Here is a 19,215-nt window from a genome sequence, read left to right as displayed (position 1 = left end):
CAAACCTGTATTTTGTTAGTGTTATAGGAGGAAGGTTTAAATTTCCTTAATTTTTTCCCATTCTGGTTTTTTATTTTTGTTCAGTTCGCATCTGGGAAGATGCGACAACTCTGCACAAGGGAGAAATCGTTTAAAATTAAAAAAAAAACAAATTTTAATTTAAAATTCACTAAATTTCTATACTAAAAAAGTCTGGAACTTTGACAAGTATGTTAAATTAGTTGTGCACTATTCATTCACGTTAATCCCAATTTTACAAAAGGGATACTTTCATAAAAATTCATAACAACAATAAGATCATATCAAATTCTTTATCATTCGATTTAATTTTGAATGCAATTATTTTCTGATGATGTAATCATTACTGAAAATTACAACAAACAGAATCACACTTGATGAAGGATCATAAGTTGGAACCTGTAGGCGTTACTATGCATTCTAGTAAGAGCAAGAGCGAGATAATCATAGAGCAGGAAACGAGATTATCTATTGACGAATTCAAGTATTATAGCCAAAAATATAGCATTTGCAACAAGCGTGTTACAAGGTGTTGGGTAAAAATTGGAGAAACGATTTGTGGAAGGATGCCCTGTATTATAACACTAGCAAGGTTATTGCAAATACAATAATGGCAATGCATACAAATACGTGCGCGATCACCGTTTCAGTCGCGCTTTTATACCTACGGATATACAGCATGTGTTATTATAATATTGTAACGAGGCGTGTTCAAGTTAACTAGGTGTATTACTATTGTTACAATTAACAATGACTGAACAAACAAGACTGAGGAAGAAGCTCCTTTTTCTTAGCTTTTATAGTGTTTTTCAGTAACAGTATTAGTGTTTGCAGTTTGCAGTTCGACGCTCCCGAAAGCTCCACGTCCAAGAATTAAAAGAAATTCGATGGCTGATACTAGGCAGTGGCGGCCGGTTCTTCCTCTATCATGTCTTTTCCGTGTACGGAAAGGTGTTTTTCCAGTCCCTCTATTCCGGCGACTTACCCCACACACTTGTTTGTGCTCCACCAATGAACTGCTCCCTGAGGCTGCCGATGGCCCGCCTGCAGCTACCACGATCAAGGAAAAAGAAAGCTATAACCAAAGATATGGGGACCATCCCATCGCACTCTCACACGGTCGAAGGCCGAAAGATCCTCGAATTGATATAAGAAGCCATCTGATTTTTACTGAGTCAACGTTCTTCAGCCGTTGCATACATTTACGCTAAGTGTCTCTTATACCCTTCACTTTCTCACGAGTTCCAGTGACTATGTCACCTGTTGACGCAATTAGAGGTTGTCGTGTAATCTCTTATAGGCGTGAATTGCCTCCCAGTAACCCGTTGTTTTATTTTTAAATCCTTCGGAAAACTCGCTTGAAAAAAAACGATTCATTCGATTGCGGCGAGCAACAGCAACCTATCAGTATTTTTATCACTCCGACGTTGAGTATGTTCAACAAGTGACTATGTGTTTCACCTTCCCGATAAGGGCAGCTTTCAATTAGCGACGAGGCCAATGTGATCAAGAATCCCCATCGTCTGTGTCCAAGGTATACGGCAAATTAGCCTTTTCTGGGTGCCGTTGTCACGATGCATTCTTCCCTTACGCATTTTTCTTTGTAAAAAATATCATCACACCACATCAGTTTCTTTCGATATTTTCCCCAATTTTAGTTCTAGGATACAAAATACGCTGTATCCGATGCAACCACACTGCAGCACTGGTCAGCAGACATATCTTTAACTCAATGCAGATCTGGCAAGAGTGCTGAGGTCATGCTGGCCATTCCAAGGTACATCACATCTTCTTCTTGTAAGATAATCGATGGACTAAACATTGAAAATTCGTCTAGTCCAACACCTTTCTGTGGGGACTTCCTTACGTTAGGCCACATTCAAACAACCTCATTCATCATCAATTCATCATCCATTTATGTAAACCAATTCCTAGTTCGTCTCCATATGGTTCCGTCTACATATAAATATTTTTTTTTTAGGGGGGGGGGCGTTCCTAGATTTGGTACTGCCAGAAATCAGATGAAAATTAGCAAATTCAAAATATTAAAACGGAGACATGAAGATCTATTGGCGTTTTACTTCCTGACAACGGTGTCGAATACAAGTAAAGATCTGATTGAATGAGGAATTATTAATCCAACCAGCAACACTTAAAACTCCTCAGCAGATTGGAGTGGCTGGGTACTAAAACCCTACAATACCAATACAAAACAAACATACAATACATACCATACAATACAATACTTAAACCAATACAATCTTGGAATCCACCAAAAGTATGTTGCATTTGTCAACACTAGTAATTCATCTCTGGTCTGAAGTTGCAGGAACCACTGTTTATATTTACTCAATCGTATTGCACTTTCGTCTAGGAGACCTTATCAAGCGTAGCATAAGAAAAAATCGAATGTATCTTAGCTAATTATTTTTACTGTGACGTTCAAAAGGTTAAAAATGTAAATTCATCGTCTTATCAGAGACAAAAAAGGAGTTACAAATGAGGGAGTATTCTTCGAGAAGAAAATATAATTCAAAGCATTCCATGTTTCATAAAAATCTCCTCTCTAGAAGCAGTACCTCATACTGATCTCATCAAAGCTCTCTTAAGAATTGGATTGAGTAGGGATTCTGGTGCATCAAACTTACGTGTCACAGTGTCCCATTCCAACAGTTCCATCAATCAGCAAGATTGACCTGCAAATTACTGTGTCATCACTGCGCATAACCGTTTTGTTGATTTTAAAAGCATGCAGAAAAATGTCGGAAAGTCAATCAACTGGAAACTACTGGGACACATCTCAAAGACCGTCTCGTCGCCTTCGGAAGAAACCGAATTGACTTACTGTAGATGCTTATTTTCTGAACCACTGATATACCAGGAAAGGATAAGGATCTCATACCCAGAATATATGGGTATGAGATAAGATAAATGTATAAGTAAGATGGTACAAAAAAATGGGATACGGCAACGGTAGAAGATAAAATAGAATTTCTACAAGCAAACAAGATATTGAAACATAAAGCACTTCCCTTAAATCATCGCATAATAAAGAAACAAAGTGGATTTTAAGGTAAAATATTGTTTCAGTAGCCAATAGCTATGATACGCCATTGCTTCTTGTTCATATAAGAAAAAAATACTAGAATTGCTTTCAATTGTACTCCATACGCCAACCTAAATAGAAGACGCTGGTTAGAGGAGAAGAGGCAATAAAAAAAAAGTGTTCAGCCGTCTCCGGCACATAACTGCATGGGCAACACGGAAATCAAATCGATATTGATGGGTGTACAGGAGCGAGTGACCAGTAAGAATTTACGTCACTTCAGCACAAAGCTGGTAGGTGGGAATTTCACAAGCTGATTCGACTGAGGGAAAAAATTCCCTGACAGAATGAACATTTGAGCAGGTCTGCCTTTCTATCAGTCACATGATCTGAGTCAGACTTTTTATGGCGTTATGACAGGAGGCTTTGGTAGGTAGGATTTGGGTTACATCCTGAAAACTATCTCGTGGTAAACAGCATCCCATGGTGGCTAGCCGAAGTTTTTCGTTTTACTTGCTAAAAATTCAAATTTTATCGCGGAGTGATGCCAGCAAGTCTACACATAGTCGCGACAGACTCAGAAAGCGTGGAGCCATAGCGGACGAAATCGAAATCTCTGGTGTTGCTGGGCACGTTTTAGCAGTAAACCCACCCCTTATCTCTTGGCAGGCTCTGTTTATCGCGTGCAAGACAGAAAGCTGCATAGCAAGAAAAACAGAGTCAGCAGCACTATTAAAATAAAGAACGTGAGTAATGCAAGTCAATAGAAGGCAGTATCGATATGACGAAGCAGAGAGAGCTAAAGTGAAATAAAAATCGTCGGACGGAGTAGTTCAAGGGCAAATATATACGGTGGCAAAGAATAGTTAACATTCTATCTGTGAGACTGTGAGGTGTGAGAGTCGGATTTTGGAAAGGGTATTGAACAAGGCGGGAGCCTAAAGCCAGTAAAGTGATGCCACTGAAAACAAACCATCAGATGCAGTGCAGTACCGAAGTTGATTAATCTCACGTACACGCAGATCAATAGGAATTATGTTAAGGAAAAAAACAACCTTCAGAGGAGACGGTTTTAAAAAGCACTGGTCGAGATAAGCATAATTGTGCACTGGAAGGATCGCAGCTGCTTAATTTTCTTGTTAGTGAAAAGAAAAAGGGCCAAAACGGAGCAGCCATACAGTACAATTGGCTAATAGCTGTAACATAGAGAAATTTTAGTCGTTTTTTTCGTAGAACCAGTAGGATTTTAAGCTTGATTTAATCGAGAAAAATGCTCTTTTTTGCAGCCGCGATTTTTTTATTCACATGCAAGTGCCACTTTAAGTGACAGTCTAACGTGAAACCCTGAAACGATGTATAACCGGAAGGGACAATTTCTAATACATTTATCAGAAGGTTTAGATTTTTGTTGGCCAGATACTAGTCTATGGAACATTTGGAGGAGTTTGATATTCTTTTCATCATTTGTAAAATAAATTGATAATGTTTTACTTTGATTTTTCATAATTCTACAAAGTAGTTCGGTGGGAAGGATCTTAAGGATGCTGTGTTCACTGCGTGTCATTTCGTCATGTCGGTTGGTCTGTGGGCCAAATTTAATTTGCTGATCAAAACTTGAGCTGGTAAAGAAACAAAAAGTTGGCTGGAGAAAAACAAATTGAAAATCCATCTTTGGTGAGGAATAAATTTTTATATATGATAAGAATCGTTCATGATATATTTTTTTTTCTTTACATAAGTGCTAGTCAATCTCTTTAGCGGCGGAAATCCAGCAAGCAGCTCACCACCAATAACTAGAGGTTATGAAAATGAATTAATGAAGCGATGGACCAGATTAATCGATTTAAGGAGTGAAATAAGGATTTCATAATTGAAATCATTGATTATTCATTGTAATTATTGATTTCATAGGAGTGAAATTAGACCTTCAATGTAAAAACCGGTAAAAACACGTCATAGCATACTCCTCAGTGCGAAAAGTAATGACTGGTAGGTGGTCACGCAACTTTACCTACCAAATTGATCATGATTAAAAGTATTCGGTGCACAAGTTGAGCTGTCTCGTTGAGTACCATTTCACGTTACATTTGGAGCAAAGTGGACCAAATGCAAATATCAAATACGTTTTATGAACTACACACTGGCTCACAACGGATGACAACTTGTCCAGTATCATCCATGTTATTGGCGAGACGTTAATAACGTCAGCTTTACCGGAAAGACACGCAGTCACATTGGTCAAGAAAGTCAGTGGATGGCAATTGGGTTACATTGATCGCTATAGTTCCAGTGAACAACGGGCAACTGATTCAATTTGGCAATTTGCCACGTATCAATCTAATATCTCTCAAACAAAATATTTTGCGATTGAATCCGGCGATGCAAAATGAATCTTTAAGTCACGAGTTGGTGAAGGCAGACAGCAACAATTCATCAACATTATGCTTCATTTATCCATTTCAGTCATACCATTTCTGCCTTCATATTATCATTCAATCCATAATTTCATTTCAGAGTAGGATCATGCCGAAGTGCTTGGCATTGGAAATCCATTTAAGACCTGTAGATCTTCATTTTTCTTTTCAACTGTGATGCTGTAGTTGAGACCGAGCCCCATTCGGTGGAATGCAAATGCAAAGGCTAACTTCCGATTGACATTAGATCTTACTCTCCAATGGAATGAGCATTCTTTCTGTTCGTCAAACATAATGAATCCACATGAATATGAAGAGAACACAGGAGTGCGCACATGCATATGTCCTAGGTGGGATGGTTCTAACAGTGAGAAGTCACCACACTCTATCACTTCTATTTCATCTTGACGTTTAGCCATTGAAATTTGCGCTTCATATCTTGTTAAATTGTAGGCGAATCTTGCTCTATATTTACTAGTTATACTGTTGATCTTCTTGTAATTGTACAGGCTTAATTTTCACTTCTAAGAGATGCAAGATATCTCATTTGAATTTCAATATGTTGGTGTTTTTGAAGTTGAATGGCTGCTGTTGTGGGTGGGAAAAAAACCCTAAAAACGTCTGGTAACCCCACTACGAAATGATCTTTATTGCTGTGTAGTTTCTCGAAAGTCTTGATGTACCTGACGACGTCCTGCAGAAATTGTGCCTGCCGGTGAACGGCAACGCCGACGGCTTCGTATACCGAGGGTCACGTCACCTCCATTTCGTTCACTTTCCCTGCATTCTCCCTATTTTGTATTTACTCCACTTTCTTTTTCACTTTCATGTTCACTCTATTCTCTTCAATCCTCTCACCCACATTACTTTCTTTACTTCCTCCATCTCTCACTTCCCCACCAGCAAAAACAAGTCCCTCAAGCCCAATGCCCTGTTCCTTATAGTCATCATCTAGTGAAGGAATGAGATTTGCTTCTTTAACGATTACAGCAGGGATGGATTCGATTGGGAGAATTTCGATGAGTGCCTCCAGTAGCTTGAGCGCATTCTTCTGGTGTAAATTTATTCAAATGAACCACTTCTAAACAAACCATAATTATTAAAAAAACATCAAAACAGCAAATTTTGAAAAATTTCCTATTTCATCTGTAGTTGGGAATTCAAAAGAGTACACGCATATAAAATCTTTAATTTATTTTTTAAACCCTCCTAATGTAACTTTAATTAAGGATCGTTTTTTTAGGGTTGTTATCTCGAATAAAAATAACGTCTCTAGATATTTAAGCTTAAAGTTTTATTGTTGATACGTTAAGTTGGAGTGTTGTACGATAAAGAGACAAAATTTTATCGGCAATAGAATTTCGGTACTTTGAGAAAACATTTTATTACTTATTATTTTAAGATAAAGGGAGAGAAGGAACAGATCGATTGGACTTAAGAAAGAAACTCAAAATTAGCATTATTAAGTCTGTAAATATCTGTCTGTAAATCTATTCTCATTGCTGGTCAACCTGATTTACAATTGGCCTTAGATGCTTAAATATTTGGTGTATCACCTAGACCGCATTTAGACACGGTTCGAATAACCGTATTTTTCAGAGTAAATATTCAAACGTCCGATATAATAAAAAAGACAGATTGAAACATTCGTTGTGAGGCCTGAGAACATGAGTCCTGAAATAGAAACATGTTAGACAAAACGACGATTTCGCAAAAGACGCCAGTAGTTGCTCATGGCAACTCGGAGATCAACTTTTTGTCTTTTTCTGGAGGAAGAGTTTCTTGAAATGTAAAGGTGAGAAAGAAAAGAGCTAGAAGTGCTAAGCCTGCAACTGTCCAAAAAAATCAGACGCCATTCCCGAAAAAATAGCGATATACCGTCCTACAACGGGGGCCAACCCTGGAACGATTGCAGAGCCGATGACAGAGAGCATCTTAAAGCTCTCTTGATGTTGATAAATATCCTTGACGATGGACAGGCCCAAGATCCATGCCACGCTAGATCCTAATCCCCGGAGAAAGCGAAAACAAATAAGGGATCCAATCGTTGTGGGGAGGGCACAAAGAAAAGAAAAAAGGGTGAAGAAAAGCATGCCTGCACTAAAGACTTTGCGCCGTCCTAAAGCATCAGAAAAAAGGCCATAGATAGGGCCCATAAGGCAGAGGACAAAGAAATTGGCACTAATGGTGAGGCCTACGTTTTCTTCAGAGGTTTTAGAATCTAAGAGAAGTCGGGGCATGCTTGGGATATAAATATCCGTCGCGCTTTCGACGACTCAAAAAGCAAAAATCAAAACAAAAGCAATCCAGCTCGTAGAAAGAATTTTTCTTTACTGTATCAGAAAAACCAAAAAAGCGTTACTTCCATAGAAAGAGCGACCAGCAGATACAGTAATTCGTCCTTTTACTTAACCCTATGGCTTGTGAATTTCAATGGAAACTTGACAGAACGGAGGGCAGCTGAGAGTTTTTTGCTATTTTTAAACCCTAGCCAATTCATTTGTGAATTTTACGTCCCAAAATCCCACTGTCCCCGACTTCTTGTTCATCTGATAGGTTATACCTGGGTTACCTTGTAGGAGAAAAGGAAAAAAAACATTCCTAAAATTTGATTTCTTCAAGCACTTTCCGTCTGGTGTTGTGAAAGCACCTTGGGAAAAGCCACTATATCCTGTTGATCACAGATTTCTAAAGCCGATAGTCACGATGAAGATTGTGCCTTGGCGAATATCTTTGTCCCAATAATAAGAGCGTCCAAGACAACCTCGTACACTTAACATTCATTTTTATAAATGATTTCTGCGACTTGTGATAAAAGTCCACCTTCTTTCAATCCACGGAATTAGCTTAAAGTGATTAACCAGGATCTGTTGAAACGCGAACCCAAGGTTAGGCCCAGCTGTTCGAGGGGGAGGTTCCCTTTCATCTTTTAATGAAGAAGAGGGGGACAAGTGGATGTAGTTTAGGCCCACACGACTGATTTCAGGTCCTAACTCTGCCGAAGCCTCACTAAAGACAGCTTGTAATTCATCACGAGACAGCCTGATGCGTCCGTCAAGACTGATCCAGGGATGAGGATCTGCTTGCAGGTGACCGACATAATCAGAAACACCTTTGTAGATACCTGTTCCCTGGACTAAGGGATTTGGTTTAGAGAAACAATGTGTTTGGCCTATAAACAGCCGCGTCCTAACAGAGAAGGTTCTTTGAGGCATAAAAAAGCACCATAGGTGACGCAAGAGCCATCATCGATAAGATCGAACCCTGGAAAACGGCTTCGTTGGAAAAGATTGGCGTCATTTAACTCAAACCCTTTGCTGTCTTTATCAGGAATTTGAGAAGAAGTTTTAAGGGTGGGTGACCTATGATTTGGACAGGGGGTTCAAAAATCGTCGCCTAATTAAATAAAGGTCATCGACATTTAACCCCTGCTTGAGGCAAAAAACGTCAGACATTTCCCTTTGACATGATTTGAGAGGGTTCAATGGGGTTGTGTGAAGCGAGTATGGTAAAGGTCTGCCCTTGGGATTCTAAAGGCACTTTGAATCACGCATTTGATTAGCCTGAAGAGGTCATGTATGGGAATATTCAAGCTTCCAATCATAATGGCTTGCTGGTAATTATTTCTTCCTTACGGTGAAGAGAAACCAAGTTGGAATCTAACGTGGCGTAAGTTCCTCTCCACAGAGGAGCTGTTGTTTGGTGATAAGTGAGGACAGGAGCCAGTATGGGGGTTTGTCTTGAGATGTTTTCATCTTGAAGGCCCTGATATAAGATTCCTTCCATTAAAAAATAATCTCGTTGTGAAAAGCGTTCCAACTTCAAATCCGAGTCAAGAAAGAGAGCACCCCAAATGCCCGAAAAGGGCGGAAGCTCCCGGAAAGAGCGAAATTAGGTTCGATGGCTGACATATTTACCGGCTAAAAGGGCACGTAATTTTTCATTAAAATTGACATGGCCTTGTGCTAAAAAATGACCTCCGAAACTTCAAATTTTTTGAATTTCATCGTCGGCGATGACGAATTTGACAGGTTTTGTACCGCTCATGCTACCTGTTAAATTCAAAGCCACCTTAACCCACCGATGTTGGTATTGGGCCCCCAAAAGAGCACCTTGTTTCGTCATTATAAAAGGAGTGAGAATTAAATCACTAATCTCATTAATGGCCCAGTAATAGGGAATGCCGATCGAAGTCCCAAGGGTTATAAAAGCTGTAAAAGTGGGGGCTAAAAACCCACTTGAACGTCTGTTGGTAAGCTTAGGTAAGGGGCATAAAAAATGGGAACGCCAAGGAATTCCATATGCACATATGTTGCCGTAATTCTTTTCTCAAGATGATCTCGGACCACTTCTCGCGCTTGAGCGATTTTTGTCTGTTTAACAAGGATAGCAGGGACTATAAACGCCTTGCGTAAATGTTGTTTTGGATCCTTCTTCAGATCTTCTTGCGGTAACGGCTGCTAGGCGGCTTTTATCCGCCACTAGGTAACGTACCTCTTGCAGAACACCTTCCTTTAAATCCCGCGTTAGTTCCACACATTCTGCTAAAAGAACTTCTTCGTTGCTTTCTCGAAGGCGCACATTAACGCGGGCAATAAGCAAATTAGCTTTTTCGTTATAGATCACATGATTTGCTTCAAGAATTTTCCCGTCTTGTGCAAACTAGACATGACCTATGGCTTTCCAAACCCCTAAATCACTGTCATAACTGATGCGTCAGCCATGGCCTACTTAACCCTAGGCCGGAGATCGAGCCATACCCCTGTAGTGTAGCTTTTTCAACCCATCCCCTTCCGTTCAATCTTCCCGGGAGGTGGCGCCTCTAGCGCTCAGATCGCCAACTACATTCTCAACAGCAAAAATAAATTTGAATCCCAAATAAACATATTTTTAAAAATTTTAAAAATTAAATCTTAAAAAAATGAAAACAATATTTTCAATTGAATGCAAATACACGTTTTTTAATAATGTATTGTTTATCACTAAAAGAAACAAAGTGGCAATCACAAGCAGAACAATTTAGCAGTAAGTCAATTAGGACATAGTCTTAAAATAAATAATTTTGAAAAGAAATGGTTTGGTATTGTGACATATTAAATTGTAATAATAATTCAAATGCAACTAGGGGAATTAGTTATCATGAAATTCCATGTGACCCTCTATTAAGATTGCAATGTTTCAACTTAATTAATGCAAACAGTGGTTTTAGAGAGGGAACCTTTAAACTAAAGACCGGCAGAGGCTACGATAATACTTTTATCTGCCAAGCTCATTTTGAAGAAACGTGCTATGAACCTAATAGAAGAAGATTGAAGCGTTCTGTGGTACTGACAAAATTTCCTCCTATCCCAGATGTTGTTTGCGAATCAGCAACAAGTAGAAAACCGAGTAGAAAACGAAAGGCGGAATGTTGCATAATGGAAGTGGTGGACACTCCACCGAAAATAGGACGCCCAGGCAAGAATAATATTTATATTGGTAAACTGATTAAATTATATAACCTTTCTTCAAAATTTGTCAATGAAACAAGCAGCTGCCAATACTGAAGAAGACATTCCTCAGTCGGAAATCGCCATGGATATTTGTGATTTAAATGATGTTACCACACTGGTTACAAATGATAACTGTGCTGGTGAGACGAATCAAAAAAATGTTGGGCTTTAACAGAAAGGACACTAACAGCATATATGTTTATTAAAAATTTCAGGTGTTACTGTAGAAGAATCCTGTTAGTTACTCGCAGAAATTTCAATACCACCGCGCCCATCTAAAAAGGTGAAAAAATACGAACAACAGGATGGCGGAAAAAATGTCAAGTAGCTATACCTTTAACTCGACATATTGACCGACAACATTACAATAGGCACCTTGAACGTATATCAATTTTTGTGTAATCATGCGAAGTTTTATTTCTGAAAATATAAAAAGGAATGATCTATTTTTCGCTCAAAAAACTATTTTTGTGTTTAACACATTGAATATTGGGATACCAGAAATTTTAGATTCAGTCCAGCTAATACATTTCATCAACTAACCCTCCCTCTATTTTATTCTAAAGAATATGGAGACAAACTACTTCATATGAATAAATAATTTATTTTCTGGCAGCGTGTTATTTTACAAGATAATAATGTCTATAAAGGCTAATTTTTAAAAAATGCCCACCGCTCTGTATTGGTTATAAACATTTTGCAGCAGCTTGGTGTGCTGATAGAAAGAAACTGGAAACGGCTAGAACCACACTTACTTAGCTACAATCATTTTGAAAAAAATCATGTATTTAAAATGACCATTTTTTCCGGTTCACTTTTTTCAGAGGTTTTATGCATCTATTAACTACTTTGCTACAGAGTTCATTTAAAACAAATTTAATGACAATTTCTTTGGTGTCAAATGGCTGTTCTGGCCATTCCATACATGGGTGAGACCGGTAATCATACCGGTAAAAATGCCGGCACCCTTCACTTACCAATTTAAAAAACTTGCAAATCTTTCGACTTTTTGAACCCCAAGTTTTCAATCTTTTTCTTTTTTTTTACAAACGGCTTTTTGAATTTTATAAAATTTTTGAAATTATTGAAAACAACTTGGAGAACTTGTTAGAAGTTGTATATCTTTCTGAAAAGTAAGTTAAATAACAAATAAAACTTCCCAGATAAGAGAGTATAATTTGTCACTTTTTTCAGATGTGGTTTGATGCACCATTTTTCGAACACTGCTTGCGATCCACAAACCAATCATCGTAAGTTAAAATTTTAAAATCAATAGAAGCTAAAATTTACTCTCAGTCTGTGTTAACACTCTTTTCAAATGAAAGTGAGGAACTACAAGACTTTGAACTCATGAATAAAGAAGGAGTAATAAAAGGTAACTTAAAATTTCATGTAGTTCTAGACTTCAAGTCATTAAAGTTCAAAATTATTCTTTTTTTTCTAACGATTTTTGGTTCGGAATTCAACTTCGATTAAAGTCTGAAAAAATTTTCAAGTCAAGTAGGAAAAACGCCTAAGTCAAGTCCAAGTCAAGTCTAAGTCGACGTTCGGAATTCGACCCCTGAAAACACAAAACTTTTCGAAAAAGAAGTTGAGAGTTGCGACAACAAATTGTAAGTTTATTTATTGGTTGACTTAATACATACTGAATACTTGGATAAAATAATTAAAAAATCGTCTCGAAGAATCTTCTCAGCCATAAAGGGCCGTTCGTAGTCTTTCACTTCCTTGTCTGTGGTAAAATTTCATTTAAAATGGGTTTTTAAACCTTTACTTTAAGTTTTTTATGGAGGTTACTGAATATTTTTTGGGAAACAAAGAGAATGAGCTAGGGAGAAAATATGAAATTAGTTCTGTTGTAGAGGAACAAGAAGTCATGGGGAAAGCAAACGAAACCATCGACGATGAGTTTGATGATAACAGTTTTAAGTAATGAAAATTAACATCAACATAATAGATCTAACCCAAAATAATAAATTGCCTTCCAGATAGCAATCTAGGAGATGGCGAACTGAAATGAATAAAGAAAACACAAAGGCGCGAGGATTCTAAAAGAGAAAAAGAAACTGACAACGAAGGAGAAAGGATGGAAGATAGTTCAAGTAATGATGAGGTAATTTCGACGTCGTCTACTCAGTTTTTTTCCCGCTTTTTGACCACCGTTGCCAGGTTCTTATTTTTTAACTGTCACCAGACACAGAACCGTGGATGAATCGGAAACAGGTATTCGCGCAAATTTTGAACTATGACTACCCTGGAGACGATGGAGATCATATGGACTACGAGGTAGATCAACCCCAACTTATTGATTTGGAATACTTAGACAGCATTGGTAACTAAAATTGTTATAGCTTTAATTTAAAAAACTAATTCATACCTTTACAGATGAAAACGAGGAAATGGAGGAGACTGGGGAGAGTGGTAGTGATGATTCAGGCGAAGAACCTGCTGAAAATTCATCAGGTAAGAATGATGAGGGTAGCCTAAGCGAAAAGAGAAAGTTTTAATTAATTCAATTTCAATTTTAGAGAACGAAGGGCAGCCTGAAGCAAAACACATGAAAGGGCAATGAAAAAATTCACATCTTCAAAATCATATCTTCACTAAATTCAAATTCTTTTTTCATGTCCCCATTTTTTTACTATGACTAACCTGGAGAAGAAGACTTCTACGAAGGAGATCGAGCCCAGCTTATTGATTTGGATGATTTACACTACATTGGTAACTAAAATTGTTGTATCTTTAATTTAAAAAACTAATTCATACCTTTACAGATGAAAACGATGAAATGGAGAAGAGTGGGGAGAGTGGAAGTGGATTCCACGTGACGATGTTGTTGCTGAGGAGGTAAATGATGATGATAGCATAGCCGAGCTGGAAAGATCTTTTGCTGGTAAGAAATTCAAAAATGATTAGTTTAAAAATTTTTAATACATAAAATGTTTTTTTTTTTTTGCTTTTCAGCGTCAACGATAGATCTGACAATGGATGAAGACGTTAATTTGCTTGAAGGTAAATTTTCCATTTAAATAATAATTGTTAAAAAACTAATTTTTATCTATTGGAATTTTAGAGGATGAAGGCCGCCAGGTCAAAAGACTGAGCGAGGAGGGCGCGGAGCCAACTGGATCAAAACGTCAGAAGCTAGAATGACATTTCACAATTTCAAGAAAAAACATTCCCCCTAATCCCCTCTCATCAAATACTTTCTTTTTGTGTTCCTCACTTTTTCTCTAAGTCCTCGATAACAATCTGGCGCCAGCAGCTCCTATTCAAAATTAGGAGCTGTTAATTAATATTACCGTAGAAACTTAAGTTGAAGTTTCTACTGAAGTTTCTACGGTAATACCACAACTCCCAAGGACAACGTTTAAAAAACCAATGCACATTTATTGTCTGTATGTTGTGGTTTCCGTGCGAGATCGAACAAATTTGAATTCCGGTCGTGCTGTCGGTAGAAGCGCTAAGAGGAGGAGTTTTACACAAAAAAAAAAGGTTTACTATCCATCCAACGGATTCCGGAGACGGACGGAATTGGTGGTTTTCAGAAGGGGGAAATCTGATAAAAAGTGTTTCAAAAGCGAATCTGTTTTCCGAAAGCCAACCCACAACAAATTGGCGCAAACCCTATCCAAAGTATGTCCTTCCCTTCAAATCTTGGATGATTTAGTTATGTGGTGTTGTGGATGACACCAAGAAGGGATATGAGATTAGAATTAAATAGATATAATAATAAATAGGAAGTTCTAAAAATATATATTTCTACTAACAATTTTCGCAAGGGATAGCAGCTATCTCGGATAGCTAGCCGGTTTATTGTTGGAGGTTTGCTTCGAATAAGAGGGAGCTTTGATAATTCAAAGCTCCTTCTAAGCTGCCCTCTCAGCTTGGCGTATAAGAAGGAAGTGGGAACTTTGCTTTTCTTCGTGAGTCTCCCTGCCTCCGCCTCAACCCTCTATCGGCTGGTATAAAAACAAAACATAAAAATACATGATGCCATCTAGTGGTCATGATCGAATTTAGGTTATGAGTAAGTAACACACAGTAACACACAAACAAAAACACAAAGAGGGACCTGATGACGCCAAAAAGTCCAAAATCGACACCTCCTGGTTAAAAAAATGTTCCTATAATTTACCCTTGATCTTTATGCAAAAACTATTGAACAAACGTAAAATTTTAAATTAATAAATAATATTAAAACAAAATCTAAAGTAAAAAATTTTAAATTAATTAAATTTTCAGTTTTAAACTGTTGCCATATGGGATCGATTATATTGTGATATTGTCCTCGCATACGAAAGCGTCGAAAACCAGATCTCGAAAGCAGAACTGGATTTAAATTCTTTATTCTACAATCGATCCTGATTAATATTTGATTCGCCTGTCGTCTCCGTTCGTTCGTAGATCACAACCGAACGTACATTATATCGTAGGCCATCATAAAAAAAAACAGAACGCAATATAAACCATCTAAGGCTGCACAATCAACTACGATAGTGCCTCGCAGCGGAGGACACGCCTTTGTCACTCCCTTCAAACCAGGTATTTTGTTCAATAGACTAAAAAAATTTGATTTTTAGCAAGCACTTTGTTTGAAATACTGTGTTGTCGTTATGTGGCTATGCTATTGTCGATCTGCTGCAATTATCTTGGTTTAAATGCTCGCCGAGCTTGGAAGAAGATTCGATGACATGATGATATGATGATTGTGAATAAATTATTGATTTAAACACAAATCTAAAAAATATCACTTCATTTTTGAGACACCCTTCCGAAAACCACAAATTCTGTCTGTCTCCGATATCCGTTGGATGGATTGTAAACCTTTTTTGGTGTAAAACTCCTCCTCTTAGCGCTTCTACTGGCAGCACGACCGGAATTCAAATTTGTTCGATCTGGCACGGAAACCACAACATATGCAGACAATAAATGTCATTGGTTTTTTAAACGTTGTCCTTGGGAGTTGCGGTATTACCGTAGAACTACAAGGTTATACATTAGGTTGGATTGCGAAGCAATTGGTTAGTGGAAAACCCACGGGTTTTGTTTCCTTTTGTTTAGTGTAATCAGTTTCACAGAATGAAGCGGAATAGGGTTAGACCTAAACATATTCATTCCTTAATTTAAACTTTTGCGTTAAGGCAGAATAGAAAAAAACCGAGAAAAACATCCTCTCGTAAATGCGTAGCCGGAATCGAATATCCTGTCAACCAAGATAGTGCGTGCGGCAGTTTTATACATACAGTCATTTGCAGTGCGTCATTGCGGTCTAAAATGCGAAATTTTAACCCATTAATTTCTTTCCGTCGCTGTGCGTCACTTTTGTATTTAGACATGTCAGCGAGCGAGAGTATAAAAGTCGCTGTATGCTTCTCTGATTCTCTCAATTGAGTTTTGGCTGGAACCTGGTGCTTATTAATATTTGAATTATATCTCTCTACAACTGTGTCTATCATGTTTTCTGACGTAATCAAGAAAAATCAATACAATGAAAAGTTAAATCCGTCCGCCGAGAATGCAAGATCGGAAGAGAACAATAACAGAAAAAAGAGTAAATGGATTCCTATCAAAATCTTTTTCTCTCGTCATAAACGCGCACCATCAAGTACTAGTGCAGTACGGGAAAAGTAATATTTTATTGTACATTTTTTTTAAATTCTACTTTGTAATTAGTTAAGTAGCTAGTTGTAGTTAAGTTCTAAATTGTAATTAAATTTTTAAATTCGATAAAACAGGACAGAGCCAGAGAATCTCGAACCGATTGTAGATGAGGAAGTGCTGCCAAGTTGTAACGTTCACCGTGAGATGTCTCGAGATACTACACCCATTGGTAAGTAATGTCTGCGCGTAAAATCCGCGTAAAATCCTAGAATGAGTTTGAGAAAAAAAATTTAAATTTGGTCTTTCTCTTACAAAATATTTACTCGACGAAAAATGATAAAAAAAAGGTCTGCTATGTAGCCAAAGTAAAGCGGACCTCGAGTTTTGAGTTTATGACAGTGATTTTGTAAAACATTTGAAATTTAAACTCTTGAATCAAGTCGTAAGACTTGATGACACCGATTTATTCTTCTACAAAAGAATGGTCTTTATATTTTAAAAAACGAAAACAAGATAACGAACAATAAATGGAAATCTAGAATCCTCCGCCATCCTCCTCTTCCCTCTATTGATAAGTCGAATAACTTTCCAATTTTCGAAAACATTTTTGAAAATGATTGTTTGTCAACACAGAGTCCAAGTGCCGCACCAGTACCTCGTCACTACGTAGGAAGAAACGACCCGCCCCACAACCTTTCAGTCGCGAGTCGTCCTCTTCCTCATTCACCGCTCTATCGATCATGGATCTCAGACGCCGAGACACAATTGAGGTAATCACCTAGTTTCAAGCGAAATAATTCCGGCTTTTCGTCTGAACCCAATTTTTATTCATTTGCATTTTATTATTATTTCATTTATCGACGATGATCTAGCTGGAAACTGTTGTCACCATCACAACCATAACGACGGCGACAAATGAAGGGAATGAGGTCGATCAATTGCCACTAGTCGATTCAAGCGACGAGACCCACGACGAGAAGTCATGACATGAAATTTTTGAACTGGATTACCCCGCACGACCAAACACAAGCCATCTTTCCCTTTGCTCCTTTATCTCCGTGTTCATTAAGTCGTGGCGTCTTGAAGTTTTTTTCTACTTGAATAACGATCTTCGTGAAATATCAATGCATTCCCAATTTCGTGATTACAACCGATTGGCGTGGGCATATTGACTTGCGTGGGTTGAAAAGAACCTCATTCACGCTTTTGATTGACGAAAGTTGCTGCAACCTCGTTCCGTTGATCTACATTGGGCGTGAACTAGAAATAAGATCAATTCGAAATTTTATTTTTATTTTTAGAGGGGAGCGAGCCAGTCTACTAGGTGATCAACAGTTGCCAAAAAACAATACCTTCCACCTTTTTTCCGATTAAGATAATGATGATGATTAAGATAAGTACCTGTTTTGCGTAGTTTACTTATTCAACATCAAGTCGATATGGCCGTCATTTGTGAAACAGTCAAAGGATTTGCACTGTGAGAACCCAATAAGATTATAGCTATTTTACAACGCGAGCATTAGCTATCTTACTGGTTAAGCATCCATTCGTTACTTAATAATTGACAATACAGTTCGATGTAATAGATGATGCAAAGAGTCCTTTGACTCTTTTAATATACGTAATCAACAGATGTTCAAGTGGTTAAACGTGAAAATTCAACCTCAAATGCCAAGGTTTTTGTACTAATGTAATCGTTGGTGTACGCTCTCTCGTCTCTACAATGAAATAGCGAAACTCAAGCAATCGGACCGCACACATGCGTCCGCGACCGGCCAATGGATGAATGGAGAAAAACAACAAGAGTCGACGCATCTTTCAAAATGGGTCACCCGCCAGTGAAAAGAATAAACAAACATGTAGATCATGTGGAGTAGTTGATTATATGGGGGTACGAAAAAGTAAGAAATTAGGAAGAAAAAGGAAAAAAGAAAAAACTTTCTGCGCTAAAGTCCCAGTGTAATGATTATATAGGCTATACTAATCTCGACATGGACGGAATGATCTACTGTGGTTTGCTGGAGCTGCTGGGGGAATGATGTGTGCCGGAAGGGACTATACTTAACGTGAAAAAAAGAAGAAAAAAACACAAACAAAAATAATTCTACACGACATCTGTTCCGAACGTCTACTTTTCCTATCTGGGGTGCCGGTTTCGTCCGATTCTCACGCGGCCGGGGCGCATCTTGTTACGACCCGAATCGTTGCGGAATTGAAACCAATATTGACCAAACGAAATGCATTGAGTTTCTCTAATGGTTGACACCTCGACTTTCACACGCGGAATTCTAACCAAAAAAAAAGGCGTACGCAGCGGCGATGGCTTTTCCTTTCGATCATTATTTCGAAATCTGAAATTCCTTTGCCGGAATTCAGATATACCTAATCCGTGTCGATCTATTTTCTCTCTCTCATCTCTTGAAGAAGTCTACTTGCTATGTTGGCTTCTTTTGTTTAGCACCACGGGGTTTTTCTCCTCCGTTTTTCCGTCCTTTTATTTTGACGCAATTTTCCCCAATAATGCCAACAATCTGTTTACATATGGGATTACCCATGGAAAAAGGCCACCATTTTGATCCTTGTTATGCAATCTTTTAAGTAACAGTCACAGACTAACACAAACTTTGTTGCCATCCGGTTA

The 19,215-nt window shown here is 38.0% G+C and overlaps 1 protein-coding gene and 1 long non-coding RNA gene across 2 annotated transcripts; one reads left to right on the top strand and one right to left on the bottom strand.

Moving 5' to 3' along the window:
* Window positions 1-13,131: 13,131 nt before the first annotated feature.
* LOC124207570 lies at window positions 13,132-15,146 on the bottom strand. The gene is made up of 2 exons (XR_006880051.1): window positions 13,737-15,146; window positions 13,132-13,453 (listed from the first exon to the last, which is right to left on the bottom strand). It is a non-coding gene; the product is annotated as an uncharacterized LOC124207570 (long non-coding RNA).
* A 1,199-nt stretch (window positions 15,147-16,345) lies between these two features.
* LOC124207553 lies at window positions 16,346-18,208 on the top strand. Its single transcript, XM_046605071.1, has 4 exons — window positions 16,346-16,600; window positions 16,709-16,803; window positions 17,208-17,344; window positions 17,447-18,208. The coding sequence occupies exons 1-4, from the start codon at window positions 16,428-16,430 to the stop codon at window positions 17,558-17,560; spliced, it is 519 nt and encodes a 172-aa protein (XP_046461027.1). The 5' UTR covers window positions 16,346-16,427; the 3' UTR covers window positions 17,561-18,208.
* Window positions 18,209-19,215: the final 1,007 nt, after the last annotated feature.

This window comes from Daphnia pulex, chromosome 11 (assembly GCF_021134715.1).
Source record: "Daphnia pulex isolate KAP4 chromosome 11, ASM2113471v1".
In the NCBI taxonomy this organism is placed as follows: domain Eukaryota; kingdom Metazoa; phylum Arthropoda; class Branchiopoda; order Diplostraca; family Daphniidae; genus Daphnia; species Daphnia pulex.
This window is presented reverse-complemented; position numbering and strand designations above follow the sequence as displayed.

Excerpts from the sequence above, each read along its gene's own strand:
- LOC124207553 (XM_046605071.1), top strand. The coding sequence starts at position 16,428 with ATGTTTTCTGACGTAATCAAGAAAAATCAATACAATGAAAAGTTAAAT. Across the intron at positions 16,601-16,708 it reads ACTAGTGCAGTACGGGAAAA|GACAGAGCCAGAGAATCTCG; the intron begins GTAATATTTTAT and ends TCGATAAAACAG. Across the intron at positions 17,345-17,446 it reads GACGCCGAGACACAATTGAG|CTGGAAACTGTTGTCACCAT; the intron begins GTAATCACCTAG and ends ACGATGATCTAG.